Source organism: Doryrhamphus excisus, linkage group LG1, assembly GCF_037039965.1.
Source record: "Doryrhamphus excisus strain RoL-2023G ecotype Guam linkage group LG1, RoL_Dexc_Guam_v1.1, whole genome shotgun sequence".
Classification (NCBI taxonomy): domain Eukaryota; kingdom Metazoa; phylum Chordata; class Actinopteri; order Syngnathiformes; family Syngnathidae; genus Doryrhamphus; species Doryrhamphus excisus.
This window is the reverse complement of record NC_136357.1, coordinates 6360277-6380314: the sequence shown is the minus strand read 5'-3', so window position 1 is coordinate 6380314 and position 20038 is coordinate 6360277. Positions and strand designations below refer to the sequence as shown.

The 20038-nt window shown below is 39.6% G+C and overlaps 1 protein-coding gene across 2 annotated transcripts in view; it reads left to right on the top strand.

Annotated features, from left to right (window-relative positions):
- zfpm1 (zinc finger protein, FOG family member 1) overlaps positions 1-20038 on the top strand; it is a 90036-nt gene that overhangs the window by 27702 nt on the left and 42296 nt on the right. For both annotated transcript variants that reach the window (XM_078799343.1, XM_058074593.2), the window contains one exon: positions 12583-12729. In XM_078799343.1, coding sequence (XP_078655469.1) covers positions 12583-12729 — 147 coding nt within the window. The remainder of the gene's footprint in view (positions 1-12582; positions 12730-20038) is intronic.

Genomic DNA, 20038 nt, shown 5'->3' with positions numbered 1-20038 from the left:
TTTGTTTTTGACAAAGTCTTATTTTAGTGTTGTGTAACTCACTGCCGGTGAGTCTGAGTCTGAAGTGTTCAATTCAGACTCAGTAGGCTGGATTTTCACTGCAGGTCCCCTGCATTCATAGTTTTTTTTTTCCCGTTTTCAAACATTTTCAAGTGGTCATATATTTTTTTTATATATATATATAAAAAAAAAACCCGGTCGAGTGGTTAGCGCACAGGTCACACAGGTAGGCCATCTCTGTGTGGAGTTTGCACGTTCTCCCATCTCTATTAACACTTCTATAGCTGCTATTAAACATTCCAATTATTAAAAAAAATAAACAATTATCAAAATTACCTTATAGCTGAAGTTAAGGTAATACATTAAAAAACATTAGCAATAACAAGGTTTTTCAATTCATCATAAAATAATAGCAACAATAACAAGTAAGTGTAGAAAAACACATTGCCATAATGGAGTTCAGGGCACCCCTCGGCCATCTCTGTGTGGAGTTTGCATGTTCTACCCGTGCATGCGTGGGTTTTCTCCGGGTACTCCGGTTTCCTCCCACATTCCAAAAACATGCTAGGTTAATTGGCGAATCCAAATTGTCCATAGGTATGAATGTGAGTGTGAATGGTTGTTTGTTTATATGTGCCCTGTGATTGGCTGGCGACCAGTCCAGGGTGTACCCCGGCTCTTGCCCGAAGGCAGCTGGGATAGGCTCCAGTACCCCTGTGAGGCTAAGCGGTAGAAAATGAATGAATGAATGAATTTAAAAAAATTAATAATGCGATTAAACAGCTTCACAATTTTTTTTTAGACCTTGTGTGTTTGATATTTTATTGTGCATGTGTTGTTGTTGCATGTGTGTGTATGTCATCCACGGGCATAGTCTCGTGATATTGTTAGGTTATATCTAATTAACCGAGCAATGCAAGCAATAGAAAATATACATACGTAGGTTAATTCATGCATACCAAGCATAACCATCCACAGTTTTTAGATATCATCGCGGGTGTTTTTGCAGCATTATTGGCAAGTCTAACCTGCTGTTATGAAAATACTATCTTACTCAAGGTCAAGCCTCTTTGTATTGAGAAAGTGGGAGAATGGCAGATAGCAAGAAAAGGGGCTCTAAATGAAAGAAATATCTTATGGTGATATATTAGTAGGGAACTTTTGTTGACCATTCATGGATATTATCATATGAACATGTCTGTAGTGTGTCTTTACACAATTTTGTGGTCATGTTTAGGTTAAAATGCACCCTCCAATCAAAGTCATACGATATCGGAAATTCACTTTTTGTGTAATTAACCTTGCATCTTTGCGTTAGCTTTCTTAGGTTTTTCTGGGTAGTACTGGGTGTATAACTAGGAAGATAGGAATGAATTCAATAAGTCATAGACTCAACCCCTCCTCCAAGCGCTGGATCTTAGGATGGTGGGAAAGTTCAAATCTGCTGCTATTTTCTATCTTTTATCAGCGGGGCTTATCATTTGGCTTTCTCGTCTGCATGCCTGGCTTCAATAGTCCAGGGTCTCAGCTCAGACTGCATGGTGACTGCTCTTTTTCTCTTCTCTCTTACTCGAAACTCCGCCCCTGTTTTCATTTTCTTTTTTGCAATTTTAAACACCACCTGTTGTTAGCTTATTGTTCTCCTCAACATTAATCATCAATGCGGATTAATAAACACAAAGGTAATGGTTGATATTAGTGGTTATAAAATTGATCTTTGTATTGTATCTGATTGGAATATAAACTCATCCGCCACAATGAAAAGGTGTTTCCTGCTCTGTTTTTATTTACACCGGTGGAGTGGTATTCAATTAAATATATTTATCAGTTAATTTCACTGTAATGCATCGACTTTTATGCTGTTGAGAGGTAAACAGAGGTCTTCCTGTATTTAATTATTTGGTGGTTACTTGATTATGCAGAACAGCATACAAACAATACGCCTACTAACACGCTAATCATTTCAATCATTCATTCATTTTCTACCGCCTTTCCTCACGAGGGTCGCGGGCAGTGCTGGAGCCTATCCCAGCTGTCTTTGGGCGAGAGGCGTCATACACCCTGGACTTGTCGCCAGCCAATCACAGGGCACGTATAAGACAAACAACCATTCACACTCACATTCATGCCTATGGACAATTTGGAGTCACCAATTAACCTAGCATGTTTTTGGAATGTGGGAGGAAACCGGAGTACCCGGAGAAAACCCACGCATGCACGGGGAGAACATGCAAACTCCACACAGAGATGGCCGAGGAGTGCCCTGAACTCCATTATAAAAATGTGTTTTTCTACACTTACTTGTTATTGTTGCTATTATTTTATGATGAATTCAAAAATCTTGTTATTGCTAATGTTTTTTTATGTATTGCCTTAACTTCGGCTATAAGGTAATTTTTATAATTGTTTTTTTTTTTTAATAATTGGAATGTTTAATAGCAGATATAGCAGTGTTAATAGAGATGGCCGAGGGTGGAATTGAACCCTGGGCTTCTAGCTGTGATGTCTGCGCGCTAACCACTCGATCGCTATGCAGCGGTCTAATAATTTCAATTGAGTCATATTTATTTGTAAGACGTCATATTGCCTCAGATGCAATATATATTCACTATGACTTCAAATCGTCTGTCCGTCATAACCCTCAAAGTACTGTAACTGCACTGGTACGCTTCTGAATACTCATTTAGAGTATTTAGAGGTACGCCTTTCAGAAGAATCACCATTTTGCATTTGTTTGCTTGTTACTTTTTACTACTTTCTGTGTGCACTCGCGAGCACCCCGCCTCTCCCCACTAAGCTATCAAAACAAATCTGTGTTTTCTGGCAGTGCAACTTTAGTGAATGAATGTTTCTGACATGTATCTCAGATCTGGACAAAAATACAGTATAAATGTTACTTTGTTCTATGCATTGTAATTCATGGAAAGTTGACTGGTTGCGAGGCATCCATCCATCCTTGCTAGAGACGGATAAACATACACGCGTATCTATCAGTCTATCCACCTATCAGGAGGGGAAAAAATATTCACATCACATCTTTCGATCTATGACCTTTTCATTTGTGATAAATGATTGCTTCGATGACAAAGGGACACGTGGATGTCTGAATCCCAAAGTACAAACACTATCCACGTGCAACCTAGAAACACATCAATAGATCCAAGGAGCGTGGATGTTCTCTCTGCAGTTTCGCATGTTGAATGCTGAATTCAAGTGGTTTGTGATTTGTTTTTTGTGTTTTTCAACCCGTCCTGTTCAGCATCTTAGTCATGTAGTGTGAGTGAACTCTATGATTGTTTGGCCAGAACAGCTTTGCTTTACAACAAGTGAGTTTGGTATACGCCTCCTGTTCCGATTAAATTGCAAATGTATTGTTTAAACCATCAAGCAGAACATGGTTCTAGGGGTGACAGACAAAGAAGAATGGGAGATGTGACAGCGTTAGGTCACATCATTGACTGAGATTGGAGTCAGACTAGAGGATATTGGGGATGGGTTAGGGGAAGAGAAGGGACCAAGATGTGACCACAGATGGTGAGAGAATACATTTCATTGCTTGTTTCTGTAGTGCTGGGTGGACCAGATAGTTAGTGGGTGCAGGAATAACAGGGGTGTAGTTGTGAAAACGGAAGAACCTTGGGACTTGATCGCCTAGTTGGAGAACCTGGGGATGGAGAGAGAAGAGAGGGCGAGACATAACAGAGACACAAATAATGGTGATAACAGTAACATTAATGACACTAAGTACCAAATTAAAAGATGCTGAAAACAGACCATGCGTGCATTCTAGTGTGTGAATTAGTGTGTTCAAATTTGTCGCTAGTTCTCCCTGAGGGGGACTAGTGACTCCTAAATCCTCTCAAGTGTGACCGTGTGTGTAGGAATGTAGTGTTTATTGTGTAATTTACTTGTAAGAACCCTTGGTTACACTGGGCTTGTCTTTGTTTTATATACACATAATAAACACATAATAAATAATAAATAAATTAAGATATGCCTTTATTCGTCCCTCAGTGGGGAAAATTGTAGAAAATTACATTACATTACACAAATATAATAACCCATACACTATATGGTGTATTTGATACATGCCATTACTAGTGTTCCTGATGTTTATTCATTGCACAATAGACAGTATTATTATTATTATTATTATTATTATTTTTAAGAATAATAATATTATTCATTCATTCATTTTCTACCGCTTATCCTCACGAAGGTTGCGGGGGTGCCGGAGCCTATCCCAGGGCGAGAGGCGGGGTACACCGTGGACTGGTCGCCAGCCAATCACAGGACACATATATAGACAAACAACCATTCACACTCACATTCATACCTATGGACAATTTGGAGTCGCTAATTAACCTAGCATGTTTTTGGAATGTGGGAGGAAACCGGAGTACCCGGAGAAAACCCACGCATGCACGGGGATAACATGCAAACTCCACACAGAGATGGCTGAGGGTGGAATTGAACCCTGGTCTCCTAGCTGTGAGGTCTGCACGCTAACCACTCGACCGCCATGTAGCTAATTTTAATTTTAATTTTAATTTTAATTTTAATTTTAATTTTAATTTTAATTTTAATTTTAATTTTAATTTTTTATTTATTATTTTTTTATTTTAATTTATTTTTGCAGACTTGGTTGAGATTGGCCCAAATCAGTCTACAGCTCAGTAGACCTTGTCCCAAACATCTCTTTTCTTTCTCAGAAGAACTGAGGTTAGAAAGTACGCAATGGCTCTTTGTTGATGACGGCCATTTGTGCATTTTATCCACCATATCAGTGTAAGCGTGTTCAGTACTAGTGGAGCCGCAGCGCCAACATGGCAGGACCGCTATCAGGCTTGAAGCAACAGTGTTCCAACATGGAAAACAGCAGCAAGGAGATTTATTTCAGTAGGTTCAGGGGCAGCGAGTAGTCCTCACGAGAGGCACCAGGCTATCAGATAGGCCTGCTGTGAAGAGGCTGCTGATCCTCTTCTCCATGCCTAGTTTTTTTCTCTCCTTGGGGCATGAAGGATATACTCCACTCCTGGACCATTCATCACGTCTGGTGTTGAGGTAAATGCATGAAGGGAATCCGTATCGCTATTATCTCACTACCTGCCCTCCTCTTACCCCCGGAAGAAAATAACTCCTCAGAGGAGGAGGTGGCAAAACTAATTGTTACTCTGCATGGTGTCAAGTCTCACTCATTCTGTTTCGATTACACCCCATCCACCGGCCAGCTTTATCAGCGTCTATCTCCCCCTCATGGTGTCTCTCCCAAGGTTCAGCCAGTGTCCCACTTTGCCGTCTCACCAGGACCTTTATCAGGGAGACGGCTGTGCTCATTAAGGAGTTAATTTTCTCCCTCCTATCTCTTATTAGTACAGTCAACCTAAAGCACTGTGAATTCTTTAAATTTTCTTCCATGTTATCAAAAAAAGGAAGAGGCAGGAAAAAAAAGATGAGAATGGGGGGGTATTTAATCGTTTAAGTAGTCTTCCTGGGGAACTAGATTTCTTTTTTTTTTTTTTCCCTCTTCCCAGCAATGCAAAGAAATCTCTCTGAAAGTCGGCCCATCTCAGTAATTCCGTTTTTAAAGCGTGAGGATGGAGGGAAGAGGGGGGAGGGATGTATTGAGGGGTTTGGGGGCTGTAGGGAAAAGCAGGGGTAGTGGTGATGGCAGGAGAGGGAGGGGGAAGAGTGAGAGAGAGAGAGAGAGATGGAGAGAGAGAAAAAAAAATGACTTGATGAAATTCCGCTATCAGCTCCGAACCAATATGCAAAATATCTTGCTGGAAATCAAATAGCTATTATGTTTTCATTTCCACGTCGGCGTATTTGCTTAATGAAGAGGAGACAGATCAGACCGGCAGAGAGAGTCTGCAGGAGCCGATAACCGCCAACGGCTCCCAGCTATCCGCACAGAGTGACGCTCCCAGTCACTTTGCTTTTTCACTGAAAAATAAGAAGAGGAGGAAGAGATGGAGGTGAAGGAGAGAGGTAGAGATGAAGAGAACAGGAGGTGATGGAAAAAGAAATGGGGAGAAACCAGGACAGGGCCACATATATTAAAGGGGGCTAGGAAGGAAGGAAAGAAGGAAAAGAGTAGAGATGAGAAATTGAAAAAATAAACAGAAATGAGGAAGAAGGCAGCTCAGAAACGGAAAAATAAAAGTGGAGACTAGCAGAATGGTCGCCATTAGGGTTGCCATTCTCCCGGGACGGGTCAAATGAAATGGCCATTGAACACCAACAAAGAAGAAGGTGGCGAGCACCAGCTAAAAAGTTTGGTTTAACTTCATAAAAAAAGAGCGGTCGGTTCAGCAACACAATGATATCATATAAAGGAAGGGTGCACGATCAACATGATTCATATTCATACATTTACACATTTAAATGACTTCCTCTATGCAGTCAGAATCAGGGAAATGTAACTATAAATAATGCCAATCTAAATAAAAGACGGGAGCTACAGCTAATCAACTTTATTCATTTATATCATCTCCTCAACCCATACAACACATTTCCGGCTTTCAAAATAAGAGCACTTGTGTATTGTATATACGCAAGTGACAACAGGGCAGACATTCCAGTGCATGTTTATCAAAAATAAAGTGCAGTGAAACATTTATTAATTCATTTTCTACCGCTTATTCTCACAGGGGTCGCTGACATGCTGGAGCCTATCCCAGCTGTCTTCAGGCGAGAGGCAGGGTCTCGGGACAAACAACCATTCACACTCACATTCATACCTGTGGACAATTAACCTAGCATGTTTTTGGAAAACCCGTGCATGCACGGGGAGAACATGCAAACCCTCATGCCTAAGAGTGGAATCGAACTCGGCTCTCCAAGCTGTGTGGCCGCAGTGAAATTTTTTTTGGGATATTTTATAATGTGAAGATTAGATCATTTAAATTGGTTTCATCTATATCTGCTGTACCATTTGATTGATATTAATAATTACATCATGAATGACCATTTTTATAAATTTGCTAACTTAAGCAAATCAACTACACTGGAAAAACAACTTACAAGTACAAGTACAATGTACTTGAAAAACTTGCACAAATAGATTTTAAATACATTGTACCGCTTCAATGAGAAGTAAAAGTACTAGTTTCAGCATAAACTAGCATTTTCAGCATAGTTTAAAGCATACTTAACACTTTACTTGACAATTGCAATATTATTAAATAGATTGTAACTGTACATAATTCCCACACTATTATAGGTTACATTTACTTGAATTTATTAATTAAACACAGTGTACTTTTTGTTGGCAGTATCACTGCTATGCTGCAGAAAGTATGGAGTGTTTGTGTGTATTTACAATCCACGCCAACTTGGTGTTAATTATTTAATTTACATGTATTTTACACCTACTTTGTAATCAATCACATTACTATAACTGCTACTAAGAGTTTCAAAGAATGTAAAAATGTTAATTTTTTATCTAGCTCTTAGAAATAAACATGAAGTCATACTATTTGGAAATAGAATCACTCATCCCTGACAGTGTTTTGAGCAACCCACATAGTATGTAAAGTATTTTTGAAGACCCGCCCCTGATTTTACTAAATGCCAGGGCTCATTTGGTCTCAAGATGTGACTAATTTATCAAAACCGGAATGTTGGTGACATATAAAGTAGATTATTGAAGCCTAATAGATTGATCAAGGGGATGGTGGAGGGAGTATTTGGTACTTACGCAGCTATTGGAAGGTAATTCTCATTACTCTGATCAATAAGTGGATCCTCTTCAGTGCATAGTTCACTGTCACATGTCAAACTCCACTTCCATCTTTGTTTAACTACTCTTTCCCAATGGTTTCTTTCTAAGTCTATAATTGTCTCACAAAAGTACGCCTCCACCCTTTTTTTTTTTTGCTTTCAGGTCTGATGTGTTTTTTTTTTCCCTCTGTGCACGCGTTGGGTTATTAACGTAAGAGCGGCGAGGCTTGCGTGTGTTTAATCAGGCTTGTTGAGCATACAGGTTTGATGTGTGTTGTCTCAGTGTTTAATCAGCGAGCTGCTTGCTTCAGGTTTGATGTGGATGGAGAGTTAATAAAGCAGTATCTGCGGCGCCTTCATCAGCTGCAGCACTTTGTTCTGCCTCTCTTCGGGCCTCTTTAAGACAGACAGTGACAGTCCCCGTGCGGCAGCTCAAGTATTCTCTTCTACAAAATCTCTGTTTCATCCTTGGTGCTGCTCTGCGTATCAAGGACTATCTTTCATGGACGCTCTTTAATCCTGTTTTTAATTTTAAACTTGACATACCTTCACACCATCGTTGTGTGTGTGAACCCCTTCACTAAAGCACCCTAATTCTCACAGAAAATCAAACTCTAATGCAAAAGCAGAAGACTATGACTACTTTGCATGTGACGGAATCTCTTTTGTGTTGAACCTGAACAGAAGGTTTGTTTTTGTTTTTTTTTTTTCAAATAGTAAACCACACAAATACACTTAAAGTTGTCATTTGTTGTTTTACATCGTTTGTCGTGCAACAATACAGCACATACACTTGGGTGTCACGGTTTGATGTTTTTTCAGTACAAAACCCCCACATATTTTCATATTTTATTGATTTTTTTAACTCATAAGTACAGTTTAATGTAAATCTATCTAGTGCAGGTATACCTGCAATGTACTTACATAGAAGTCACAACCATACATATAAAAAAAAAACAGAAAACTTTTCACAATAATTCACAATTCAATTCAACATGGCAATAAAGATCAATTGACATTATTCATCAATAGTTCTGTTCGGTATTGTTTTTGATAACGTTCATTATTTCTTTCCACAGTTCATGTCCACATCCATTTTGCTATTAAACATTCCAATTATTAAAAAAAAGAAACAATTATCAAAATGACCTTTTAGCCGAAGTTAAGGCAATGCATAAAAAAACATAAGCAATAACAAGATTTTTCAATTCATCATAAAATAATAGCAATAACACTTATAGCAATAATAAGTGTAGAAAAACACATTTCCATAATGGAGTTCAGGGCACCCCACGGCCATCTCTGTGTGGAGTTTGCATGTTCTCCCCGTGCATGCGTGGGTTTTCTCCGGGTACTCCGGTTTCCTCCCACATTCCAAAAACATGCTAGGTTAATTGGCGACTCCAAATTGTCCATAGGTATGAATGTGAGTGTGAATGGTTGTTTGTCTATATGTGCCCTGTGATTGGCTGGCGACCAGTCCAGGGTGTACCCCGCCTCTCGCCCAAAGACAGCTGGGATAGGCTCCAGCACCCCTGCGACCCTTTTGAGGATAAGCGGTAGAAAATGAATGAATGAATCAATCAATTCAGCTGTTAACCATGGTGGTGTAATGGTACAGCTGCTACAGCAGTCAAACATGGACATTTTTAAAACTTTTTTTTGCTGAGAGTCTTTTGTAGAGCTGCACGGCCAAGTGGTTAGCGCGCAGGCCACACAGCTAGGAGACTCAAGTTCGATTCCACTCTTGGCCATGTTTGTGTGGAGTTTGCATGTAGTACAGTACAGTGCCCAGGTGGTTCATTTTATAACTTTATAACATTTTTATTAATTTTATAAACAGTTCGATTCCACGCTCGGCCATCTCTGTGTGGAGTTTGCATGTTCTCCCCCGTGCATGAGTGGGTTTTTTCCGGCCATTCCGGTGTCCTACCACATTCCAAAAACATGCTAGGTTAATTGGCGACTCCAAATTGTCCATAGGTATGAATGTGAGTGTGAATGGTTGTTTGTCTATATGTGCCCTGGGATTGGCTGGCGACCAGTCCAGGGTGTACCCCGCCTCTTGACATCGATGACAGCTGGGATAAGCTCCAGCACCCATGCGACCCTCGTGAGGATAAGCGGTATAGAAAATGGATGGATGGAGTTCAGGGTATTTTGCTTTTTTTTTTTTTTGCATAGCCCCTTGTTGCTTTGGCTGATGTCATGTGACATAATCAGCACCTGGGTTACAGTATTGTACCATTCATAGTCCTACTGGTTTGAGACCACTGTATCCAGCTGTTGGATACATGTATTGTTGCATCCTTACTGGGGACATCACTCTGGTTTTTCATCAATTTGATATTTTAAGCTTAGAGCGTTTTTTTTTTTTTTATGAAGTTTATAAATTAGGAAGCTTAACGCTCTTAATGAACAGCGGCAGCAACCATTACTTCACAATGTAGAAAGTTGAGCAGTACTGGTTGATAAGTTCAGCCTATTGATGACACACATGTTACTATATATGTCTTTTTTTTTCTTTCTTTCTATCTTTTGTAGCTCAATTAAACTTTCCTGCTGGATATATCACGGCATAATAATGACTAAAGCTTTAATATTTTCTCCCACAACTCTTTCTACCAATTCTCCAAGACACAAGGAGGAGAAGAGGATATTTCTCCTTGGATGAAAGAAGGGAGCTGAAACTTTTTTCCATACCGTTGAATGTCCGAAAGCAGTGATGTAGTGATTGATTCATTAAACCGCAGCTATAATGAGAAAAGAAATCATAATTCCAACTTACATTTGAAACACAAAAATGTAATTGGATTTTTTTTTATAGCAAAGTCCCTTTTGTACAATTATGATTAAAGGAAAATTAATTCTATGAAAATGTCCTTATAGATACTGAAAATTAGATGAAACAACGCTTGGACAACATGGGCTTCATTCTAAAAATATTGTGCATGGGATCGATCGATTTTTTTTTTCTCTCTCTACTATCTTTTTCTCTTATGAAGGTCCAAATCTAGCTATGTTAATTTTATCTGAAATTAGAGCAAACCATGCAGGCGTGGAAGTTGAAATTAGCCTGAAGATGTTTCATTTACAAAGACAGAAACACTTTGTCAGGCAGCGATTGTTTCCAAGCATTATCTCTGCCTGCTTTTAATTGCTTTGGAAGTGAAATTAACAGAATTAGAAAAATTGCCTCTCCCTTTTTCTACAAGCTTCTTTATTCGCAGTCATTGTTGTGTGCTTTGTATAGATTATGGACCCCTTTGTTCCAGCATTGTAAATATATATGCCCCAAGTCACGGCTTTAGCTCCGAAACAATCCCTCTATTAGTCTGACACAGCCAAATTAGAATTAATTTACAACCTGTATCGGTGGAGGCAAAGGGGTGGGTCGAAAATGTGAGGAAGTGTAATCACGGCTTTGCCTCTGAATTGACAACGTAAAGCATCTTCCTCTCTTTCTAGTACGTTTCATAATGTGCTATTAAACATTTCTTTCTTGCTTTCAAATCCTCAATTAAACGTCTCCATCATCACCTCACACGGAAGGGAAAACCACGACTGCTCTCTTTTGCCAACAAATCAGCAAATAAAGAACCATAACTGAGCTCTCGATGTACTATTTTTAAGCAGGATGATATATTAATCTTAAAGAGGGGGGCATTAATAATGAAGTCTTTTTTTTCTGGTTTTATGGATATAATCTTCAAACGGGCAAAAATAGATCAAAAGTACTGTATAATTACTGTGGTCAGTAGGGATTGTGAAATTGTAATTGATACAGATCAGCCCTTCACTAATCACTCTTTTAGCTTCAATTTTTAGGTATACTGCAATTTGGCTTTATGTCCCCTTTGGCTTCTGCCATTAATCTTATGGATTAGATTGTTAAATGGGTCCATGACTTGAAACCATTTTTTGAAAAACCGCTTTAGTGTGCATGCATTTTTCTTTTAAGTTAAGTCTTTTTTTTTGTGTATAGATAATAATAATAATAAAAAAATAAGCACAAGTAATTCAGAGGCTTTCAGCTTAATATATTTTTTAAATAGAATTTAATGTTCCAGAAATGATATTTTTTGTGTATCGATAATAATAATAAAAAAACAAGCACAAGTCATTCAGAGGCTTACAGCTTAATATATTTTTAAAAAAAATTTAATGTTCCAGCAATGATAATCCTAAATTTTAAAAATGATGAAGGGGTGGCGGTGGCAAGGCTAGAAACCATAACATTTCTTCAAAGGTTGGTAGGTCTTATTGTCTGGAATTATTATTATGCTTGAACAATGATGGTGCTAGCAACTCTTACAGTGGTTTGTACAATACTGCAATATATAGTATTGTAAATATATACTGTATATAATACAGGGTCAGGCAAAATGATGTGACACATTTGTAGGTTAAATAAAAGGCAAATAAAGTAAAGAAACAAAAAAGTGTTTTATTTTGTTTTATGTTGTTTTATATTATGATGCTCACCAGTCTAATTCATGGCAGCAACTGAAAAAGAAATGAAAAACAATGGCATTGTAAAGAAAATAAAATCACTTTTTTGTTTCTTTACTTTATTTGCCTTTTATTTAACCACTGAACCACTGCTGTTTGGAATGCAATACAACGCATTGCAATATATGTGTTTAATGTTTAGTCATTCCAAACTTCCTCTTGTTTTTTTTTTTTTTTAATAATAGTCACTTCCAACATGTTATGTTCTCACGCAGTCGGAACGTGGAAGAACAGTACAAATTCCGTTCAAATGTGCCCACAAGTCGTGCCTGTATGCACTGACTGCATCGGTGCATAGTGTTCATGTATCCACAGTTTATTTCATCCTCCATCTTTGTCTTCCAGGTTCCCTTGGAGAGCTTGACAGCAATGATGACAGCACTTTTGACGATCTTAGCGTCTCGGGAGAGGAGGCAGAGGCCTCAGACCCGGATGATTCAGCAGATGGCGAAAGCAGCAGTCCGCCGCCATACACGCCGCTTTACAATGACGGTGAGAGAAAAGTCAGATTCTACTCATTTAGAAATAAATTGCCAAAGGAAATGAATTAGTTGTGATTCACTGCTTTCGAATAGATGTTTCCCGTTTTCGGAAATGTTGATTTTTGGATTTTCATGTGTTTTTTTTTTTCATTTTTTTTTCAAATATTTGAGTCCTTTCAAGTCATAAGCGCTGTTCTTGCTGAAAATGATACAACAATCATGTTTTAATACTTTGCCTGGGGACACACATTACTCAAGTCAAGTCATCAGGATAAATCTGAGTCAAGTCACACTCCAACCCACACACACTGAGATGCACACACGCAGGCAGATATCAATAAATACAGTGGTAAAGTACATGAGCATAAGTTTGCAATACAGTGATAAAGCAAAACAAGTCCTTGGGCCGATTGTGCATCCAAACATTTGACTGTATTTACATCTACTTGTGTATATTATGACTTTTTCTCAACAAAGCCCACGATTGGGTTTTGAGTCTTGGGTTTTCAAGCAGATAGTGTGTTGAAGGACCGGTTTGATACATGTTCTAAACATGTGTTTAACGGTAGTACATGCAAGACGACACTCCATTTTGTGCTTTCACAGCTAATCCTCTGCAAAGCTTGGTTATAACATTTATCTAAACCTAACCCAGTCTAGATATTTTCTGCTGACCTCTGTCATCATCGAGGTGTTTTTATCAATATTACTGCAACTTTCTGAACATTGTCTCTGTTTAGGACATTCTCCTAAATCCCTGTAGATTGTTGTGTGTCGAAATCTCAGTTGAAATCTCAGTTTAAGCATCTCAGCACCCTTATAAATACCACTGGTGTTAATAGTAATTCTAATGCAGAAGGAACTGCGTTGGCGCGTGGAATGTCACATCATCGCCATCACCTGTTCACACTCACGTGGTACGTTCAGTCTGGTTTAAGAAGTAGAAGTCAGTGGTGCACTATTTGGATTTGAAACATTCTCACATTAGATTTGTAATCCAAATTGTGTTCTTCAAGAGCTGGATTTGTTTTGCCTTTAAGTCAGTAATAAAATATGTGTTTCTGCTGAATATTGACTAACTTATGAATGGCGGGTTTTATTACCGGATGTCTTTATAGTTGACTTTTTAATAATTTTCAATATCACAGGTGTGGTCGGGTGCTACGAGTTGGACGAAACGAGCATCGAATGCCGCTCCCAACTCTTCGCGTGATGCGTAGATGAATTGTTGGTGTGTGCAGAATTCGTTTGGCGCTGACATCTGATCTCACAGTTCAAGCAGACAGAATTTCCCAATTGTATTTCACTATTAAGGATTGCTTTGTTATTATTTTTACTCGTAGATCGTAGATTGGCTCTTATACTTAATCACTTTTGTTGTTTTTATCCTTGGTTGGAACTTCAGTAGATTGTCAGGACCATTGTATTTGCTGTGTGATGAGCTTATGAGATATTTGCATTTAGTCCAACATGTGTTCCGGTTCAGGATAAATGCATGTACCTAAGGAAATATGTGGATATATTATAAAAAAAAAATGCTTAGGTTCAATCTCTAGACGGGAGAATCTGCCCCCTCAACACCCTTCTTATCATGTACCCCCCCCCCCCCTTGTACCGTCTGATAGAGTGTTCAGTCATATTCTTTTGACTTATTCAAGATTTCACTAGCTGTGTTTTTTTTAATCTAAAAAATTCCTGCTCTTGTGAAATTTGGGGGCTGGAAGTGATAAGAGTCTGTTGGTTCGGTTGGGTTGATAAAGCCATGGAAATTTTGTCAGGTGCAAATCGAGACAAGATTAGAGATTAGCAATGTGTGCGTGCGCACAAGAGGGATAGAGGTGACGGGTGTGTTATGGATGTAATGGATTTTAAAAGAAAAAAAAAACACACAATTTTATCAATACTAAAGCCTCTTTGTTTCTTTTTTGTGTTTTACTCTTTTGTTCTTTTTTTTTCCAACAACACACATCCCATCCCATCCCATCCCATCTTGCTATGTATTTACTCCTCCTTTCTCTAGGGTTCCTCGGTTGCCCAGCGCTGCCATTATCAGTTCTCTGTAAATCAGCCATGTTTGACGAACCTGCTCTTTCAACCTGGGATCAATACCAGGTCTTTATCTGGCCAGTGCTGGCTAATAAAGGCAAGGCCTCTTATCCACCATCTGGAAGAGAGAGAGAGTGAGACAATCGCTCACGCACACACACACACACACACACACACACACACAGGCAATAAGTACCCTCGATAACTAGAAAAACACATTCTACCAGTAGCAGGACTAAGCACTCACGCCTGTCCATAACATCCCCATCTTACTTTTTATTGGATTCACACACAACGGCATTTGTTCTTTTGTTCTCTAATATGAGTTTATTTTTACTTTTTGTTTTTCAGAAAAACATTCAACAATCATTGTTTTTACGTCACAGGTAGCTTGTCCAATAGCTTACTGATTAGTCAGTACGTAACCCTATTTTCGTCCTTTTGGAGCCAATCATCTCATCCATTTTTATATGAAATATTATTTTGTGATCAGACAAAGAATTTAATACTACAAATAAAGATCTCCTTTCTAACTTTTTCCAACTCGGAGAAAAATGCACTTAAATAAATATGGTGGGTGTACAATAACTGTACCCTTTACTTAGAGTCTTACTCCGTTTGAAATGTAACGCCATATGGCTTGGTGTCACATGATATGTAGGAACCTGATGATACAAGTCGGACTTGGGATCATCTTTAACCTTGTCAAAGTACTTTCAAATTTGGGATGATTTTTTTTTAGTAGCGATAATGAGCCAACAAGTACGTCAATGTTGTCGGTCATCCTGGCGTTCAAACTAGTACTCACCTCACAATCATTCACATGCCTACAGGCAATATAGAATCTTTGACGATTAACCTAATGACACCCCAATCCGTCGTGCTACTTTAAAGGAGATCTTTGTATTGAGTTTTGGACTCCTATAGAGCAGCTACACACAATAACCAGCACAAAAAGCTTTCTAGATCTTCCAGAATCTGCACCTATTCCAAAAGTATTTCCTTGGATTTTGTGCTTCCCCGCGAAAACTGTCTGTTTTAATTTATTCCACCCATGGCCCGCCCCCAGACACATTGGTCACACTCCCAAGTGCTCAGGAGGACTTCCGGATAGCTGCCGAACCCAACCTTATAGGAGTTGATAAATGCATGCATATGCAACGCCTACAGGCAATATAGAATCTTGGACGATTAACCCAATGTTTTTTTCCACCCCCCATCCGTCGTGCTACTTTAAAGGGGACTTTTGTATTGAGTTTTTGACTCCTATAGAGCAGCTACACACAATAACCAGCACAAAAAGCTTTCTAGATCTTCCAGAATCTGCACCTATTCCGGCTGTATTTCCTTGGATTTTGTGCTTCCCTGCGAAAACTGTCTGTTTTAATTTACTCCACCCATGGCCCGCCCACAGACATGTTGGTCACACTCCCAAGTGCTCAGGAGGACTTCCGGATAGCTGCCGAACCCAACCTTATAGGAGTTGATAAACGGTATTTTTATTTATCGTGCGGTTAATTGATTTATGGATTGTCGTGACAGGCCTACAAACATCATTCAGGTATAAACATCATCTCTTATCTGTCAGCACAAGGAAAAAATACAGAAGTGGTCATAATGCGTTTTGGTGTCTGGAGAATAACTGCATGTATGTAGCACATACATCATGTATGTGCTCGATGTAGTACAGAATGCAGATGTTTTTCTCTTCTGCCTTTCTTTGTGACATTGTGTCTCCTCTTCATAATATTGATTGCGAGTATGTATTTGAATAGTACCACTGTCGCCGTGTGTATTGCTGCAAAAATTCCACTCTCTCTCCACAGCTACGCAAGGTCACATCTGCATTGTCTCTCCCTCTGTGTCGCCACGATGTGAACAGTATATTCAAAGGGGAGTTATAAAAAAAAAAAACAAAAGGTCAGAAATAACGCCAGCAAAAAAATAAATGGAGAAATTAGTAAGGAGGTGAGATTGTTGGATGACTTTGCCCTGCCAATGTGACGGGGGGGGGAAGTTGAGCTTATCAGATTGATGGAGACTGACTTGCTACGTGGGGGGAGGGAGGGAGGGGTTTGGCAGAGAAGTGTCTGTCGACTCCTCCTGATACCTGCCTCCCTGTCTGAGATGATATGGGAGATAATATTGATAATATTAAACGCAATAACTGTGTCTCCAGCTCTCCTCCCACGCTGCATCCCCTTGCAGGATAAAATCAATGTGCCATTCAATGTGATTTATAGCTGAAAATAATGGCACTATTTAGACAGGGTGTGTGTGTGTGTTAGTGTGTACAGTGCGTTTCTGCATATGCGTGTGTGCATGTAGATGAAATTGAAAGGTGGACACGGGAGAGGATTGATGGTATGAGTATGTGAGGGTGTATACACTTGTATGTATGTGTATGTGTCGCTGGATTTGACGTTGCAGATGTAATTTCTCTACAGTTCCATTAATAACGTTGGCATATATGGGTGTGTCTCATGGCCGTAGCGCTTTTATGGCTGATATTGATTGGACGCATTGCTCTTTATCAAAGTGGGAATGTGAGGGTAAACCTAGCCTTTTGTGGAGTAATAAAGTGTTCAAGGCTAAAAAGGCTAAAGAGGCTAAAAATGTTTGTGCAATATTTTGAAGATTAAAGCAGATAACGGTGCGTGTCATTGAAATGATTTGCTGCACTAGTGTGAGTGTACATGGTGTGATGCATTTGTGCAATATTTTTTTCTGTGACTTTTAGTTATGAATATGATCTTTTTGAGGCAGGTCTGACAGCAAAGAGATGGGACCTCATTTGATTTGAATTTGTACAAATATTTAATGGATTCAACGGGGGACCAAGTCTACACTCTCAGCAGGTTCCATGAGAGTGCATGGGAGTCTGCCCATACCAGTCCACACGTGTTTTGTGGACTTGCAGAAGGCATTGAATGTGTTCCTTGAGGAATCCTGTCGGGAATATTGGATACCGGCGTCATTGCCACAATAAGTCAGGACTCTTTTGTAGTGAGGTTTGGAATCCGGCAGTGCCTCCCTTTAATACTGATACTCTTCATTACTTCTATGGACCAGGATTTTGAAGGGATCCGGTTTGGAGGCTGCAGAACTGGGACAAGATTGCAGGTATAAGCAACTAAAATTGGATGATGGGATCTCCCTTACAAATAAAGAGAAACATAAGAGTAGAACTGTTGTTCCTCTGCATTGAGAGGAAGCGGATGGGTTGGCGCAAGCATCTGGTCAGGATATCTCTCAGGCCCCTCCCTGGAACGATGTTCAGGGCATTTTTGTACAGTTTTAGGGTGGTACAGATGTAGTGGTGCAAAGTCCAGATGAAACAATCTCTGTCTCTTGACAATTTGTTGTTGCTGACTGTTGGTTCCTTGTTCTTTTTGTTCCCTCACTTGTTTAACCTCTTGTGCTGAGAATCAGAGTTGTACCCCGCTTGAGAACAAATCAGAGTGCTCACACCGGTCAAACAAACTGGATATTAGATGTAAAGTGCACCCAAGCCCAGAGTGTTCCCTCAAAAGGCAAAAAAGGATGGATGGATGGATAGACGGATGAATGAAAAGACATCATGGCCATTGCACATGTACCGTAGGATATTTCTGAATCAGGATAAAAATGGCATTTCTGTGTGACTGAGTCCCATTTGCCTCTTTTGTCCCTCTTAACCCCTGTCCTGATTGTGGTGCAAGCTCAGATAGCCTTCAGCGGTGTGATGTAACTATTGATCTAATCTGACTAATCATGAGTTGCGCTAATAGGGAAGGGCACAGCAGTTTGATAAACATACTGATAACACCTCCGCAGGCAAAGTTCAGGGTTCACACTGCATTAACACACACATGGAAACTTTTAAGCATTGTTATGTACACACTATATTGTAACTGGGCTTACTGTACTGTATTTGGAACCTTTGATTCGGTTATAGAGGCGTACCGATTTCTCACATAGTACACAATGAGTGAGTGCCTTGTGTCAAGCATCTACGCCATAAACGGGTACAGTGCAGCTCAACCTTCGGCTAAAAAGAATCATTTCTAGCAATAATGGCAAGGAGAATCAGCCTGGAAGGCCTCTTCCGTCAAAGAAGTCTCCTTTTTGGGAACACTTGTCCTTCTCTGTGGACTATGTAAATGATAGGGGTGTCACAAGACACCCAACCCATTCAGATGATACACAAGATTGGGTGCATGGGAACAAGACGAGATTTTAACCGAATCACAGTCGGCTTTTGTTGGCCGATTGATCTGAGCATCCCTAAAGAAATTACTGAAGCTGTTTTCACAAGAGATAAACAGTTTTATGTTTTGTTCCCTTACTGAACCAAGAATCAAACTATGGAATGGATTGAGTAACCCTCAAACAATGCACAACGATGAGCCAATTGAAGAAACAATACAAGCAGTTGATGTTTGCTAAATACAAGGATGAAGAGTCTTGAACCAGTCATGATGTGCTATATATATCACTATATTGACACTTACTATGGTACCCATTATGTCATTGGATGGTCATATCACCTCCTACTTCGGTACATGACCAAAAAATATTATTTCCATATTAGGAAAGCAGGAAGTGAACAAATGTAACAGTTACTGATTGTAAAAGTACCAGATGGAGGGGTAGGATTTAATAAGCTTTGCTTCTTCCTACTCCTTTTGGACATGTGGAACTGTGAACTGATTATGTGATGCATTCAATTGTAATCTGATGCATGTTCAAATGAAATAAAACCATTACCAAGAATGAACCCGAAATATGATCCTAGCATTACACACAAGTAATGTACAACCAGGGGTAGAACCACACAGGGATGTCTTTGACATTATAGCAGGGGGTTGTGTAATCAGCTTGATCGATGGCAGAAATATCAGTGCTGATTAAACAAACACTGGAAGCCACAATCGCTGCTAAATGTGACAGGACGAGAAAAAGAAAATAAACAAGCCCAGGACCCCCCCGCTCAATTCAGTGGAGGGAATGAGAGGGGAAGGGTGGCGGGCAACGATAAAGACAGGATTGAGATACAGGCAAAAGACAGATGGAGCCAAAAAAAAATGAGGCAGGTGAAAAGCCGAAAGAGTGAAAGCATCATCTCCGAGTCTTTGATACTCCAGAGTTGCAGAGGAAATGAAAGGGCCCATCTCTGCGTGGTGAGGTGTTATGTTACACAGCTCAGGTAGTCATTTCACTGAAGCCTTTGATCAGCAGACGGGAACAGCCACTGCCCAGACACTTTCACACACATTCACACTGGAACATAT